A 17,607-nucleotide genomic window follows, 5' to 3' on the forward strand; every position below is an offset into this window, starting at 1 on the left:
GAGTTTGAAAAATATCTGTGTAGACTGCATATTAAACCACCTCCCTGTTGTAAAGTTCACTTCACAGTTAAACATTTAGTTTTACATTCCAGTGACTTCCTGGTGTATCCACAGTTGTTACCTTTTGTCTCATATGTTTGGTAATTTTTCTTCATCTGTCTCCTGTCCAGGCAGTGCCATTGTCTGAGTGTAAGGACAGTGTGGTTGGCGGGGTGTTGAAGGTGTTACTCCACGCCCTCACCTGCAACCAGAGTAGCACTTTCCTCTCTCACACCTTCAGCACACTCAGAGCGCTTGTTGTCAAGGTACTGTCATTATGATTTGTGTGTTTGTGTGTTTGGTGAAGATTTAGAAGGAGTTGTGTGGGTGGGTGTATATACACAAACATTATCTGTGTCTAAATTAAATGTTCTTATTTGCTTGTGGGGGTGGTAACCTGCTGATACAAGCTTGAATAATTTGTGTGTATATGCGTGTGTCTGTGTATACCACCTTGCGTGTCTGGTTTCATTTATCTGTATGTTTGTGTGCAGTTTGGGGACCTGTTGTTTGAGGAGGAGGCGGAGCAGTGTGCGGACCTGTGCCAAAAGGTGCTTCAGTACTGCAGCAGCCCTGTCGATGAAAACAGGAGCCAGGCCTGTGCAACCCTCTACCTCATCATGAGATACAGCTACAGCAATGCCAGTGTAAGCACATACACACACACACACACACAAACACACAGAAGATGATCCTGTGCATATGCTCCAGTGGGTTGTAAGGACACACATAGAAACGCCTACACAAAGCAAATGTCATGCATGTGTTACCTTTCTGTCAGATAAAACATTATTTAACATCTAAGCTTTCAGAAGAAATTGCAGTTATGTCAGATTTAATTTATTTTAAGTGCACATGAGAGTTCAGAATTGCTTATGATGCATGTTCTCATGAACACACATTGAAGACATCTTATCCTATCTTCTCCACTCTTCCTCTCCTGCTCGGCTTTAATGTCTTTTCCATGTCTATTTTGAGCGTGCTGCAGAAAGTTTTTGCTGAAGGATGTGTCTCTGAGTAGAGAGCAGAGAGATATGTCACTGTCTGCCTCCCTATGTTCCAACCCCTCTTTAACTAATGACAGCCAGACCTCTGTGTGTGTGTGTGTGTATGTGTGTGTGTTTCAATACATATGTGTGAATGTTTAAGTATATGGGCCTCAAGGGCAGGGAGAGAATGTGAAAGGGGCGGAAAGGAGGAAGTCACGATGGAGATATAGGAGTGTTTTTGCCAGAGGGGAAGCAATGATGGAGGGAAATAAAAAGATTGACAAGAGACAGATCTGAAGGAAGGTTCGTTTAGGATCGAGTATCTTCTTTCATTTTCTCTGCTTGTTCGATAACTGCTGTTGCAGTCGATATTTCCTGTGTTTACAGTCTGTCCGCGTTAATGAAAGTCAGACATCAGCCTGTGGAGAACACTGGCACACACGCACGCACACACACACACACACACACACACACAAGTATTTCCAGTTTAAAGAGAGCATTTCCCATCTGCGTGTCCCGGCATATGTTTGTTTATATGGTGTATACAGAGGGAGCTGTGATCTGAATTAGCGTAGCAGCCGTATGACTCATTTGCACAGAACTTACTACCTCTTCCTTTGTTTATGTTTTCATCCCTTCATCCACCCTCGTCTTGCTCTGTGTCTGTCACACACACTTCCCCCCCCTCTCCATCATTTACTTTGATTTAAGATTATTGTAATACAAAGAGAAAATACCAGGCTTTATTTCTAGAAACGGACAAATGAAACAAATGACTAAAAACAAATTCCTGTGGTTAAAACTTGTCCAGTTATTGAAAGGTTTGAAAGAAAGCGAAAGGAAAAAGGGCAGATGAGAATGAAAAGAAGAGAGGAAGACAAAGAGGGTTATGTGTTGACTTAAGCTATCATTTAGGCTACTTTTGAGCATGCACACACACACACACACACACACACACACACACGTACACACTGAGTTAGAGGGCAGTGATGGGTGGTTAGGCTCTGGCTCCATGCTCAGTTGAACAGAATGGGGCCGTAGAGATGATCCATGGGTGATTATGTCTCTGCTAATGGGAGATCATTTCCCGCTTAGCTGGTCATGCTGGAGATAGATGGGACTTCACACATACACGAGCACACTCTCTCTCACACATACACACGGTCCTCGCTGCAGAGGAGGGAGGGGTGTTTGTCAGGCCTGTTATCCTGGACAGGTAGTGTGAAGGATGGAGAAACAAGGAAAGGGAGGGGACAAGGGACAAAGATCTAGAAGAAAAACACACCAAAAACAGCTTACCAATATAACTGTCGCTTATTCTTCTTTTTCAAATAACCAATCTGTTGCAGCTTGTCTTTTTCTGTGTGCTAACGATAAAATGAGCATGGCACAAGCAAAGTTGTTTCCAAAGGCACCGTATTGCATGATGGAAAATATGTGGAAATCTTTGTTTTAATTGCATGTTAGAAGATCCTACAATTGCACACATACCACACAGTAGAGTGTGTAAGCATTTTGATTTTCAATTTATATCTGTTTTACTGATTATTTAGGTTTTGCATTGTCTGAGTAGGAAACTTGAAGGCTAGGTTAAAAAAGAATGATTGAATTGCCAGAACACAAACATAACTCACTCTCCTGCTCAATTCCCATATAGCATTGTAGATGGTTTTATTCCATATATGACAACAGCTTTTGTTTTATTTGTTTTATTTTTGATATAGTAGTTCCTTATTTAGAATGATTAGTTCTGCCTGATATTTATTAATATTAGGATAGGACAGCAACCAATAGAGTGAGTACTAGTAGTAGAAGGAACCACAATAGCAATATTTGTATGTCATATCCGTTGCCTACACCAGAGGTACATTAGACCATAAGAATTAGAAGTAAATTGTATAATGTACATTATTTTTAAAGACTCTCTTGGAATTTGAAGCACATAGGGTACTTTAGAACTGGCAAACAAACATAATGGCATGTCTCTAAATAGCCTCTTCTGTAAAAACATGCCATACATGGCCATTATTGGACGTTTTGTGGTAAAGTAATTTAGAGGCAAAATATAATCAAATAGGGACAGAAGAAAGAATGTTGGCATTCTTGCAAACTGAGTTGCCTGTTATATGTTAGAGGGCCTTCTCTAGCCATTGAATACATTAAATTTTTTTCTTTAGCTGGCAGTGAATGCATCAAAAGGAAAAGTTTTTATTTAAATGTGCACTTTGTCTTATTGTATTATAAACACTGCACAATGTTAAACACTGGCATTCACTGTGGTTTCCTCTGTGCTCGTCAGAACTTCTCAAGAGTGAAGATGCAGGTCACCATGTCTCTGGCCTCACTGGTGGGCAAGTCATCAGACTTTCAGGAGGAATACTTGCGACGCTCACTCCGCACCATCCTGGCCTACGCAGAGGAGGACACCGAGATGCAGAACACTCAGCTGCCCTCGCAGGTATAAAATGGTGTGCACACACACACAGTTACTGCATTACATTGCTGATATTGAACATATTGTAGCCTCATACTTGCCTCTTGTGTTTGTCTGTATTTTCAGGTGGATGAGCTTCTAAGAAACCTTAACAGTATTTTGTCAGACACAGTGAAGATGAGGGAGTTCCAGGAAGATCCCGAGATGCTCATGGACCTCATGTACAGGTGAGAAACACAAAGCAACATCTGTGGAAGGTTGTGTCCTTGTCTCTCTGTCTTCAGTGTTTGTCTCTTAGTATCTCACTGACTCCCCACTCTTCTCTATTCTCTCTCGTCACCCTGCGGCTTTTCTCTATGTTGCGCTGCTGGTTCCTATTTCTCTGTGGTCTGGGCTGTTTTGCCTCTATTTGGTGCCCTCACTATGGTAACCATGTGGTAGCAGTTTAGTCTTCTGATCTGGCTTTGTGTATATGCAAATGCAAACAGTGTGTGTGTGTGTATGAGTGTGTGTGAGAACACAAAGGGGAAACAGTGATTCAAAGAGAGCATACATCACTTTACCTCAGCATGTTCTTATGTCACCTATATGTGTCATTTATCATGCACCTTTCTGTTTGGGTTTTGGTCCCAGTCACCTGGTGAGCATTTAGCAGCTGCACAGAATGACCAGTTAGCTTTACTCACTTACCTAGACTCACCCCAATGTTTACCTCCAAGCTCCTAAACACACAGGTCATTGATGCACAAGACATTTGGTCTCCAGATGCTTGAATTCATTTGTGAGTATAGTATAGTGACTCACCTGCTTTATAAACAAATTCATTCAGAGTGTTTTAGATTTATTCCCATGTTTTTAGGCTAATGATTATTCATGCATTCCATGAACAAGAAAACATTTTCCATATTTTATTTTTTTGCCCATAAAAGCATTAATCAGCCCAAATACTTTAATCGTTGTCAAACTCACTCTCATGCACACATTTTGTTTTTAGATATTCACTCTCTATATGTAGACATTTATTTATTCCTACACTGTAGGAATAAATTATAGTGGGTGACATCATGGCTTATATGGCACATGGAGTGCAATAGACAATAAAAAGGCCTGAAAAAAGAATTAAACTTGATTTGCATATGTATATTTTAAGAACTGTAAATAATACCATAAAGCAGAGTGGGATAATTCAAATTCTTAGCAAAGATATATTGGCATAAATGTACTCAACACATGCATAATGGCTGCAGCACTTGCACCAACAAACTTGTTCCTAATTAATAGGTTTTTAAAAATTCAAATACCCATATTTGCATCTCTACTACTTATGTGCCGTTCTTAGTCTCTTGGGTTTGCTGCATTTATTGTGTTAAAACAGTTGCCTAAAAATCTCAATGAGACTTTTACTTGGATAATTAAAGAAAAGAAAAGAAGAAAAAAAAACTAATACCCTCCTTCGCCTCCCCTCCTCAGGATAGCAAAGGGCTACCAGACGTCTCCTGACCTCCGTCTGACCTGGCTGCAGAACATGGCAGAGAAGCACAACAACAGGAAGTGTTACACTGAGTCGGCTATGTGTCTGGTCCACGCTGCTGCCCTGGTGGCCGAGTATCTCAGCATGCTGGAAGATCACAAGTACCTGCCCGTTGGCAGCGTCACCTTCCAGGTAGAGAACACAAATACAGATATACACACCAAATTAGCAAGGAACTAATGGTATCCATCCACATCTTCAGACTTAAAACGGAACCATCACAGCCACACAAAATAAGCATTTATAATTTGTTTGTCGTGACTGCTGGTTGTTTTGTTCAACAGTGGCAAACCCTCCTCTGCACAACACACCACATCACATATCTCCCGACGGAATACCTCCAAATTTGGTTGTGTGTGTCCAGAGGGGGGAGCTGTACACTCATAATGTCAACATATAAATATGGTCCCCTGGTAGCACTGCTTACCACAGCTCTTTGAAGTTGAAGGGGGGGAAAAAAGGCAAATGTGCTCCTGTGGGAACATGTGAACAGACTGTTTTCCTGAGCTGAAAACAAACAGTTATACCAGTAACTATGAAGATGCTGTGTCACACACAGGACCTCTGAGGCGCTTAGTATAGGACACTCTAACCTGAAGCCGTCAGCAGGTCATTGATTGGATGGTCATCAAATTAGTTCCATTTCCCACTGTAGGACATCTCCTTTTAAAGTCAGCCATGTGATTGATTATTTGATTAAGAGGGCTTAAATGGTTGATTAGCTGACTGATTTTCTCCTCAGAACATCTCCCCCAACGTGCTGGAGGAATCGGCGGTGTCGGATGACATCCTGTCCCCGGACGAGGACGGGGTGTGTTCGGGACGCTACTTCACTGAGGGCGGCCTTGTGGGATTGCTCGAGCAGGCTGCTGAGCTCTTCAGCAATGTGAGACAATGAAGCTGATATTTATGTTTTATATTGTAGACCACTTATTTTAGTAATGTTTATTGGGATGATTTATTTAAAGCAGGCATTAAAGTGGTGAACAAAATAATCTACCCCCCTTAAAGTAGTTTTACTGAAGTAACTGTCAAGTTAATAGTTAACAGTAACCAGACTTACAGTATGTGGTATACAATTTGGGTACAGCAGATGTTTGCATTGAGTTGTTAATGGTATTTTTAGGGCAGTCACGCCATAGAACTTTTGGTTTTATATTTTTAGTGTTAAATGAAACTTTTTCCTTTTTATGTACTGTATGTGGTCATGCTAACCAGCAGTGATGGCTGTCTCATCAGGGTGGTCTCTATGAGGCAGTGAATGAGGTCTACAAGATCATCATACCAATCCTAGAGGCTCACAGAGATTTCAGAAAACTGGCATCCACTCATGACAAACTACAGAGAGCCTTTGATAACATCCTTCAGAAGGTAATAACAATATGCGATGTATATATATGTATGCTTCTTTTATTAAATCACGGTTAAGGTAGAAATAAGAAAAACATTAACATAAAAAAGGTATTTCCTAAGTACATAGAATTTGTTCCTTTAAAATGACTGGATAACTAAGATCCTTGAAAAAGACAATCAACATTAGAGTATTTTTTTTAATTGTTTACAGGCATAACATAATGAGCAAGAATCTGTTAGCGATGTCATACTGATTAAAGACTAATATAAAATCCTCTTTTTGTTTCCCTCCAGGGCCATAAGCGGATGTTTGGAACCTATTTCCGGGTGGGTTTTTATGGGGCCAAGTTCGGCGACCTTGACGAATGGGAATTCATTTACAAGGAGCCAGGGATCACACATCTCCCTGAGATATCACACAGGCTGGAGGTATGAGAGAGGAGAGAGCTTGTGTATGTGCACTAATATGTTGTGAATTAATGTGTGTGGAGAGAAAGGGGAAGATGGTTCCTGGCTGGACTAGTGGAATCTGATAATGACTGAGAGACTTTGAGTGAACAGAATGACTGAGGGCAAGACTCACAATCATCCATCTGCTTTTAGTGAATTTATAGGGAGCTTGGAAACCTTGGAATTCATTTACATGCTTAAAAAGAGAAATCGTGTCATGAAGAGCAATACAATGTCAGCCTCACTCTTGAATAAAATAAGTCAGTGAAACAGTTGCTAAGTGAAATTCAAATTATTTCATGCTTTCAAGGGTTCTTTTCAACATTTTATTTTCACATGAATAGCCTTGAATGGTAATGAAATCTGCATTATATTTGCAGAAAAGTCATGATAGACTATATTATGAGCAATACTGTATACTAACTACACAATTTCCCCTACTCCTAGAACTTCTACAGTCAGTGTTTTGGAGAGGAAACACTGGTGATGATCAAGGACTCTACACCAGTGAACAGAAAACAACTCGACCCCAACAAGGTAGATGATGTAAACTACTGATTGCTGCTACATGGCTGTACTGTAATTAAAACATTTAATGACCCCACTGGTTGAATTTCATCTTAATTAGTAGGTATGAAGCAAAAATATGGATTATGATACTATAGATAGCAGTGGAAATATTAATATATGGCTTTACTATGTGAAGTTAGAGATTACAGCACTCACAAAATATGCAAATCAATTGTATTCACATTAACAGGCAGTGTGTAGACACAAATTTAGATTTATGCAGAAACAAACATCTGTAATGCATTAAAAAAGACCTGACTGTGTGAGGTGCATTTTCGATTTTTCTGTCTGCCACTTTGGAAAACTGTCAGTAAACAGTAAACTCCACGACTCCTCTCCAGGCTTACATCCAGATCACTTATGTGGAGCCCTTCTTTGACGACTATGAGATGAAAGACCGGCTAACAAACTTTGAGAAGAACTTCAACCTGCGGCGCTTCATGTACACCACGCCCTTCACCAAGAGCGGACGGCCGCGGGGGGAACTCAACGAGCAGTACAAGAGGAAGACCATCCTCACTACCATGCATGCCTTCCCCTACGTCAAGACTCGCATCAATGTCATCCAGAAAGAGGAGGTATGTGCCAAATTCATGGTGTAGAACATCCAGCAGCTTTGAGGACAGTTTTGCCACATTTTTATGATTGCAGCAATACATTTGTACAATATTACCTCTTTTTTTTGTTTCCAGTTTGACCTGACTCCTATTGAGGTGGCCATAGAAGACATGCAGAAGAAGACTAGAGAGCTAGCAGTTGCTACACACAGAGAACAGCCTGATGCTAAGATGTTACAGATGCTGCTACAAGGCTCTGTGGGAGCCACTGTTAACCAGGTACGAGAACTGCAGATTTTTTTCTGAATTAAAGCAATGCTTCTAGTTTACACTACTGCCTGTCTGCTCCTATTATAGCTGAAATGATCACTTACTTCATGTTTAACCAAATGGTGGCTGTTCTCCCAAAATGATTGCGCTTTGTGTCAAACATGGGCCCTTTTGTCCCCCTGAGTGTTCCTTCTTAATGTGCAGGGGAAAATAAACCAGAATAATTTACCTCTATTTATCTTATCACATTTACAGTTTCCATTGTAGTCACAGAGTGCAGGTGGGAGACATGACAGTGATCACACATCAAAGCCTTCACCCTATCCATAACCCTAATCCTTCCTTTGCTTTTCCCCTGATTTAGTTAAAACGTCAATTCATGGCCCCTCTTCCTTTCATGTCTCTGCTGCACGGCACGCTGAACCGGAGGTCTCTTTGATCTGATAGCTTCCAGGTCCTGCCAGCATGGTGAATGTTGGAGTAATGATGAAGCTAGCTACAGCCGCTCCGATCCCTCCCCCCATGCTTTATCTTCCAACGTCTAATCTGACAGGTCCCTTGCTCCGACCTGATGGTTGTATACATAACGCTAATGCTCAGCAGCTCCGTAAACATATAACTCTTGACTGTAATCAGCACAGGAGGCTGGGTTTCTGTGTGTGGGTCCGTAGCTCAGAACAAGGACTGAGGCCCAAGCCCAATGCGTTTATGATGCTAATCAGAGCTGTTTAACTGTGCCTGTCGTGATGCAGGCGCTGTGCGAGCGTGCTGTGGTTTTATGATGAATATAAGTTAGGATAACAAGATCTCATACTGGGCAAATGGGAGCCAAATGGTGGGTGTATGCGGGGTTAGCGGTGACATTAGCCATGCAGGAGGGTAATCATGGCTCCCTCTCTGATCTGATATCTTCCTCATGTTCTAGTTCAGCATCTCGGCCCATAGCTGCATTAGCCATTCAGTTAAGAAGTCATTTCCCCCTGTCTGAATGAGGGGTATTCTCATCCCCCCTTTGTTCATATGCTCTCAAATGCTTCCTCTCTTACCTCCTCTCTTTCCTTCCTCCGCTCTGTTTTTGCTTTCTTTTCTTTGTCTCTCTAACTCTCTCCGCCCGTCCTCCTCCGTTGTAGGGCCCATTGGAGGTGGCCCAGGTCTTCCTGAATGAGATCCCAGCGGACCCAAAGCTCTTCCGTCACCACAATAAACTGCGCCTGTGTTTCAAAGAGTTTATAATGAGGTAAGCTACGATCAAAGAAACACCACCTAGACTACGCACTGCACCAAAGCCATGCAAAAATTAGGAAAAACACCACAGCTGTCCCAAAAACAACAAGAAATTTCATTTTGAGCCATAAACCTAAAGTAGTTCACCAACTATTTTACTTGAATTTGCATTTGTGCTTCTTTTTATTGTTCCCAATGGCTGACACTGGCTCAGTAGGTATAGAACAATACTTCAAAGAGAATTCTGAGGAGAAAATTCTGTACCTTTTGTGAGACTCGACTTGGAAGGAGTGAAAGTCTTCTCCTGGATGCTCTATGTATACACCATACTGGTGTCAGTGTAGGAAGATAAAAGAGCCCCGTAGACAACTGTGACTGATGGAGACTGATATCCTGTTGTTTAAGTAGAATGTCAGTCAAGATGCAGAGATGGAAGTGATAATCTTCACAAAATTGCATACCAAGTAAGAAGAATGTGAAATAATATAAGCCATTGTGACTATTTTTTCATTTTCCATATGACAGTTGAAGATATTTTTCTTCCTAAAATTACTAAGCACTTTTTCTTCTGTAATTGCAAAGGTTTATTGTTCCCAAGAGTTTCATTATATTTTGAATATTCGGAACATAATTTAAACCACCCTACCCACAGCAGTGAGTCTGAGGATATGGTGATTTTTTTGCAGGAGACGTGTGTCATTTGCACACCGTGTGTGTGTGTATGTGTGTGCTTTCATCTCGTGGGTGTGTGCCATTTGCCTCCAAAGGTTTTCATTTTCCAACCCTCATGTCACATTCCAGCTGCCTTGATTGCTACAAGCAGGTTGGCAAATATTTACTGTAATTTCTGAAAGGTTTATTTTCTATCCTAAATCCAAGCAAGCTGGCACTGGACCCTTTGTATGCCAATCTTCTTGACACTGGCATCCCAAAAAGTCCTCTCAAGAAAAGACTGTTTGCAAAGTTGCTCAGCTTTTTCCCCACTGAATGAAATCTCTCCCGTTACAAAAGTATGTCTCCTTCAGACATCAGGTCTCACATCCAAACATGCCATCTGCTGTGCAACACATTACTGTAAATACTGCTTCTAAGGGCCGGCCACACCGAGAACAATAACTATAAATACATAGTTTTAAAAATGGTTCTACTTCAAATGGATGGATTGATTCCTCACCACAACTATAACGACAATGACAGTGGTGAACTATATTGTTGGGATCATTTTCAGAGTGATTTGATGAACAATATTGTGGTAGACAACTTATTAAAGGCTTATATAACGTAATTTTAGACTGCATATTACACATTAAAAACAACATTTTGCGTGAGACATAAAATGGCCAAATGGCCTTTGCTGCTGGTTTGGTCTCTGAAGTTTGTTTGCTTGTTATTGTTATAGTTATTATTCTTGGTGTGGACAGCCTTTGATTCTGGTTTTATATTGTCATGATACAATTTCACCTAAAATATACTATAAAATTATTGCTTAGCCCTAGTTCAGGGGCAGATACAGTTCACATAATTTCGAAAAAAGTTATTTGGAGTCCCAGAAAATGTTTGTAATTCAGGTATAAAAGGACTTTATTCAAGTGAATGATGAAAGAATTAAAACTTCAGTAGATTACAGTCTGGTTCAGACTGTCTGGTTCGTAAACAAACTGTGAAAAATATCGGCAACAAACATCTCTCCAAGAAAACTGTCTCTCTTGAAAAATCAAAGTCAGTACATTTGTTCTGCTAAATTGGTCACAAAAGTTAATGCCACTCAGTCTCTTTTGTAATAATGACATTTCCAAAACATTTTGTCTTTGAGATAGAAGCTCGAAAAGAGGAATGTTTAGAGGGGTTGTTTACCAGATTCTGACAGTTCACAAGCTGTGGCATTGCTGCCGTCTAGTCCCACGTCCCCCTGCTTGGCCAGAGTCTGGATAATCTACCTCCAGTAACTGACAAAGATGACCATAGGCTGTTGTTTTTTAAGTTAGCTCTGGAAACCTGTGAGATAATAATACACTCAAAAAGACATGCATATTTTCTTGCTAAAGAATACACTCTCATTTAGACAGTTTGAAATATTGTAGATACTAGTAGAATTAATTTTAAAAATTTCAAACCAAGCAGTCAGATAGAGAGCTAAATATCAGTGTATGTTTGTATGGCTTGGAAAATCCTTCACTCTTGTGAGCGGTCCTTAATGCTCATTGCCCTGAGTATTTACTGTATACTGTTACACAACATTGCAGTTTCCATATTACTCTCATTAAAATCTAAGAGATAAACTCAGACATGTGTTAGCAATCACCCCAGTCTCTCTGATTTCCTGCAGACTGCTCTGTATGTTGGCCATTATACATGTCATGATAAAGGACTGCGGGGAGACCCCATACCTGCCCCCTGCTCTTTGTTTAGCTCGGATCTTGTGGTGCTCTCTTTTACCATAAGGCATTTTCCTTTTTATTTCTTAGACGTTTGTGATTTGGAGTTATACCTCTGCCTCTCCTTTTTAACTGTGTATCATAGCAGTCTTGTTGGTCATTTACAGTTTAGCTCAAATTCTAGCAGAGGTACTTGGAAAGATATAATAGGTATATAGGAGTTTCTTACAGTCAAGTACATTGTTAACTAATTTAGACTTCTTGTATGCAAAGGAGTCTAATTTATGTCAAGTAGTTACAGGATGTTGTTAGCATGAAACAGTGCAGTGCATTTCTGAAGGCCTGGGGATTTAGAGGGGATTACTGCAAGATTGGTTTGCATGGAATCATTGTTGAAGCTCTTAGTTCTTAGGTTTGAGGTTATTGTATTAAAAAGGTCAAGGTGTACATTCAACTTGTCTTGTCTTTTTTTTTTCCTTCTCTTGTCTGTAGGTGTGGTGAAGCAGTTGAGAAGAATAAGCACCTGATCACATTGGACCAGAAAGAGTACCAGCAGGAGCTGAAGAAAAACTACAACCGCCTAAGAGAGAGCCTCAGGCCTATGCTGGAGAGGAAGATTCCCGAGCTCTATAAACCCATCATCAGGCCCCGGCTGGAGAAAAGGTAAACAGACCCACCAAGTCAAACAGCCAATACTGCTTTGACAAGAGAGAGTGAGGTGAAAAAAGACACATATCATTGATCTTTTCATCACCCGGTATGATTGCTGAAGCCAAAGGAAAGTGAGAACAAATGGAATAGAGGCAGAGATCCTTTCACACTGTCTGTGTCATCTTTACAAATATTGATAGCTGAACCTGAGCCACAGTACACAGATTGAGTGCCACGGCCAAATTGCACTCATGTATTACTAAAGACTGATTGCTCACTAAATGCTTTTATGATCGACCATGATAATCTTGATAAATCTTGGAGCAGTGCTGAGGGATGAGCATGTATTTCAAAAGGATACTCATCCCCTCTGGAATGTGAAGAAGGCTCTCAGGATCAGTTGTATTTATGATAGAATGAACTCAGATGTGGACGGTTATTAACACCAGAAAAGCATATATAAAAAATATCAGTATAATAAAAAGATATAGCCCTGTTTATTCCGAGTTATTGAGGTCAATGCCAATATTGATACTTGAGAGAAATTAGAAAATGTATTGACACATATTTATATATACACAGATACACCTGCAATATGCTAATGTTAGCTAGTATAATGGCTGCCAATGTATCTGCCTAATAAAAAAAGCATATACAATCCAAGTTGCAATAACCTTAATATTGTACACTAATTACTCATGCATGATCATGTCTAACACCTGGGCCCGTTACGCTTGTTTGTCTCCCCCCTTTCCCTCTCACAGGGATTCCTTCAAACGTCTAAGTTTCCGCAGAGCTCCGGAGGAAAACTCCTGAGATGCCACAGCTCGTCTCAGAGAGAGAGAGTTAGAGAGTGCTACGGAGAGGAAGGGGAGGCTGTCACACAATCAAGAGAGGAAAAAAGAGAAGATAAGATGAAAAAGGAGAAATAGGAGGAAAAGAAATGCTGATGATACCCTTGCACTCCTCTGTGCTGGAGCAGCGTATTGTGTCCACAATGAAAGACTCTCTAACAGTCCATCAGTGTTGATTAATGTCTGATGTATGTCCAGTTTTATCATTTCATGGTTGTTTGTTACAGGAGGCAAAAGGAGAGTGAGCACATACAAATAGGGAAGTGGGAATCTCAAGCAAAGTGTAGCTTATTGAGCATTTCACTGTAAAATCTTCAGATGCTTTGGCTCTGTTGATTTTTGACCTTCTTTTTTTTTGTAAACTGCAAGTCCTAATAATGCTGCAAACATTTCCTCTGGGTTGGTATAGAAGCAGACTAGAGTTCCTCTCTGAGTTCCTTGCTGGCCCAGGGCCTGTATGTGTGCCAATAATCCCTGTGTCCTGTGTGTATGTGTATGTAAATGTGTGAATGGATGTGTGTTTATTTAGATAATGTTTGGAGTGGGAGATTTTGGTGCCATACTGAAGTCGCTTTGTACTCAGTGAAGATAAATGATTCTGCTATGTGCTAATGGGCCTTTGAAATTCTACTCTGGGCGTCTTTTGCGTGACATGTGCCAGTTAGAGCAGTAAGAGTATGGATGGATTTGTGCACTGGAAAAAGAGAGACAATTTCCTGTGTTAACTCTCAATGCTATTCTTGTTTTATTATTGTTGGGCATACATGGCCATGTAGCTGATAGAACAGTTTAACTTATTAAGGGTTTCACAGGAGGCAGATAGACCTATCCGATGTTCTAAATCCACATTTTGTATATAGTAGAGGTATTACATCAGATTGCTACCAAGATGTTTACAAAGGTATGAAAAACTATTTTGCATTTTATTTTATGGAAATGTATTTTTAGATGAAAAATAGCAATAATATTAAAAATGGAATATTATTGAGTAGGCAAGATTCAATGACAGAGTGTACTGTAACAATCTCGGTGTATGTTCTAGTAGTTTCAGTACCTGTTTGTAAATAGACCACTTCCTACGATACACACAGTGCCAAATTTAGTTCATTCCTTATATTTACTTAGGAACTGAGATACTTAACTAGAAAAGCAATATTTTGAAAAGTTACTCCACACAACTGTGCTTTGCAGTGTGAATTATGTTTACTCCATATTTCAGAATACATTCCAGAGGAGAAATTTACTACTGCTTTGCAGTATTGAATAGTGACAGCCTGATTTTATTTGACATCCATGAAACCGCTCATTTTATTGGTGTTATGTTGCAGCTCATACTGTATTTCAGTAATTTAAATGTGCCTGGTGTTTCAAAAGTGGGTATACATTTTGATACTCATTATAAATACTCATTTGAATATTTCTCACTCTGTTTCCAGGTACATCTCTTATTTATGAACTGTTGAATGATTTTAAAATGGCTAAATAAGATGAAAAGGTTATACATTGTGCATATTAACTGTGAGAATTAACATGCATACCCATTTTTAAAACATGCAATATATTGCTGAAAGTTGATGTTATATATATATATATTGGTGGCATTCAACCACTGGAGACTGCATTTAGTTTCTTTATCAGTTGTTTGTATGTCCATACCTGTTGTGTTTTATTAAATGTGGAATTTTAACTTGTCATGCATACAATGCTGTTGAAGCACCTGAATAAAACTTAATATATGCACATGTGTCACAACTGTGTTTAATAATTTAATAATTAATAATAATTTAAACTTCTTTTTTTTTTAAGTGGCCTTTGAAAAAGGTGTTATTATTATTAATATATTTCATTTAACTACATTCATTTTATTTGTGATTTTCACCACAGTGACAGTCAGATTACAGATTAATAAAAATGTATCCGGTAAATATCTACTAATGTTTTTTTTTTACCACCATACATCTTTTATAAACTGAGTATATAAACTACAAAGCGAGTATAAAAGGCGGGAAAACAACGGGGTAAAAACTACAATCTGCTGCTGTCGCGTCCGTGTGACGCCATCACTGACGCGACATCGACGTGACGGATACAGGTCAGTTGATTACATTCACAACGACGGAGAACTTGTGATTCCCAGCGGTTTCTTCGACGGCCGCTTTTACACGCTGTTAAATATACTGTTAGCTACAGTGAAGATTGAGATTTCTGGAGGCACCGCTGCTCTAGCTTTGGGCGTTGAGTTTTGAGTGACAGAGAGCAGACTTGTGCTGTAAAGTTAGCTCTGAACTCCCTCATACTACTCTCAGTTAGCTAGCTCCATACCACCGTAAAGTTTCAAACTCCACCGTCAATTCAAGGGTTTTGTAACACGACAATGTGTGTGTTACTGAGCTGTCAGGTCCTCTCATACGACCTCAGTTTGTGTAACGCCATATGCGTGCCAATGTACTAAACCACTACTCTGAAGTATATCTGCTTTTGCTCTGCAGACTGTTGTATGAAACATGAAAGATGAAATGAGGCGATGGGAACAGTAACGTTACCTTCTTTCTGGTCTGACATGCATGAGAGGCAAGCTCTTACCTGTTTTGCCTGCAAGGACACTGAATGCGCCCTGACCTGTCGCAGTTTAAACTTTCACAATGATCTTTTAGTCTTTAACACCTTTTATCTATTTAATCTGTCCTCCACTAAGCCCATAGCAACCCATTTCCAGTCTATAGTGATAGAAATACAGTGAATATAAGCACTAGTGAGCACTGAAAGTTACTATAACTTACTCACTCCAAGAGCTGAGTAGTCATAGGTCAGAGATGGATGTTTTTAGCCAACCTCTAAACAGTAATGGCAGATATGATGGCTTTCTTGCCCTTTCCTGTTGCTGAAGATATTATCCTCTGTTTTTGTGTGCTCAGATTTTATGAATATACTCCTGCACTGCATAACCTCTGAGGATTTCCTGCTGTAAATGGTAATTGCGCCCCTGTCTTGCCAAGCCTGCTTTATGCCCAGCAGGCTAAATGGAAGGATTGTGACAGCAAAAAAAACTCCCATATACAGAGGGAGAGCTCTAATATAGGCTACTACAGACAGTTAGGTGTTCCTGGCGATGTGCTGAGGTGTTATGCTATTACCGCTTTATTAACAAAGATCAAAATTGGATCATGAAACTGTTTTCCTGTGTGGAATGTGTGAACAGATGGATTTTGACACTGACGTTTAAGTTGAGCATACAGACCCTGACAGATTGGCTTCATCGCAGTTCACTGGCAGAACACTTTATTCACAGGCTAAAATAAGTACCTCAGCCCACAGGAAGCTAGAATAACAACTATTAGTTTAGTCTGAAACTTCCATAAACACACACTCAGTCAATTATCTTACGATAAATAAAAAAAAGTTTCTAACTTGGGAAAAAAAAACCCCATAAATGAAGCATTATTTTTGCTCTTGCCCCCTAGGTTTAGCAGCTCAACTTTGATGCCATTTGTGTGACATGGAGCCGGATGGGGACACGGATGACCTTCCACTCCGAGCCAATACTAACCACATACTTGTCAGACATTATGTACTGGACCTGACTGTTCATTTTGACAGGAAGGTAATCAGCGGTAGTGCCATTTTGTTCCTGGAACCTTGCTCTGGAGCGGGGAGTGACGCTGGCGCTGGTGAGGGAGCTGGGACTGTAGAGGCTGGAGGGAGTCAGGATGCGTGTGTGTGTAGATTTCGTGGTGTGGATACAGTGGAGGATGGTACAAAAGGCCTTGGGCAGACTGCAGCTGAAAATGAAAATATTCAGTCTTCACATTTGTGGGAAACCACCAGCGACAGCGATTTCACCCTAGTGCTGGACTGCTGTGACCTTGATGTGTCTAAGGTCGAAGAGGTGCACACAACCTCTGTGTCAGCCATGTCTAGCCTCGAACCAGAGGTTGTATCTGAGTGGTCAGGGGGCCGTTCAGAGGACTCACAAGCAGCCTTTGTTCAGAGCCTTATCTCCATGCCCTCTAGCCGATGGAGACACAAGCACCAGCTCTTTATGCTCTGTAGTCGTGCCCCTGGTGCCCAGTATGGCAACTCACTGCATTTTCATAGAGACCGATGGAGTCTGCAGGTGAGGAAGAAGGGGGTCGCATCACCTCAGGAGTTCCCTCGCGCCGTCAGGATCTGCTATGAGACGAGGCCAATGGGAGGCTCTGTGAGGTGGACCAAAGACCAGGACAACAGGTTTGCTTCAAGATGCAAATCATTCAAATTCCCTATTCCATTAAACAGTGGTTATTCAAAGTATGATTAGACCCCCCCCCCCC

The 17,607-nt window shown here is 40.5% G+C and overlaps 2 protein-coding genes across 2 annotated transcripts in view; both read left to right on the forward strand.

Moving 5' to 3' along the window:
• dock8 (dedicator of cytokinesis 8) overlaps positions 1–15,035 on the forward strand; it is a 56,818-nt gene extending 41,783 nt beyond the window's left edge. The window contains exons 36-49 of the mRNA XM_035658235.1: positions 171–305; positions 534–686; positions 3,328–3,486; positions 3,589–3,689; positions 4,933–5,125; positions 5,736–5,879; positions 6,233–6,364; positions 6,641–6,775; positions 7,244–7,333; positions 7,708–7,944; positions 8,059–8,202; positions 9,324–9,430; positions 12,285–12,455; positions 13,208–15,035. Coding sequence (XP_035514128.1) covers positions 171–305; positions 534–686; positions 3,328–3,486; positions 3,589–3,689; positions 4,933–5,125; positions 5,736–5,879; positions 6,233–6,364; positions 6,641–6,775; positions 7,244–7,333; positions 7,708–7,944; positions 8,059–8,202; positions 9,324–9,430; positions 12,285–12,455; positions 13,208–13,259 — 1,953 coding nt within the window. The 3' untranslated portion in view covers positions 13,260–15,035. The remainder of the gene's footprint in view (positions 1–170; positions 306–533; positions 687–3,327; positions 3,487–3,588; positions 3,690–4,932; positions 5,126–5,735; positions 5,880–6,232; positions 6,365–6,640; positions 6,776–7,243; positions 7,334–7,707; positions 7,945–8,058; positions 8,203–9,323; positions 9,431–12,284; positions 12,456–13,207) is intronic.
• A 1,727-nt stretch (positions 15,036–16,762) lies between these two features.
• The window catches only part of aopep (aminopeptidase O (putative)), a 30,782-nt gene continuing 29,937 nt past the window's right edge, over positions 16,763–17,607 (forward strand). Inside the window, exon 1 of the mRNA XM_035658869.1 lies at positions 16,763–17,524. Within this exon, the coding sequence (XP_035514762.1) occupies positions 16,794–17,524 (731 nt within the window). The 5' untranslated portion in view covers positions 16,763–16,793. The remainder of the gene's footprint in view (positions 17,525–17,607) is intronic.

This window comes from Morone saxatilis, unplaced genomic scaffold, assembly GCF_004916995.1.
Source record: "Morone saxatilis isolate NCDOM2014 unplaced genomic scaffold, NCSU_SB_2.0 Contig16, whole genome shotgun sequence".
NCBI classification, from domain to species: Eukaryota; Metazoa; Chordata; class Actinopteri; family Moronidae; genus Morone; species Morone saxatilis.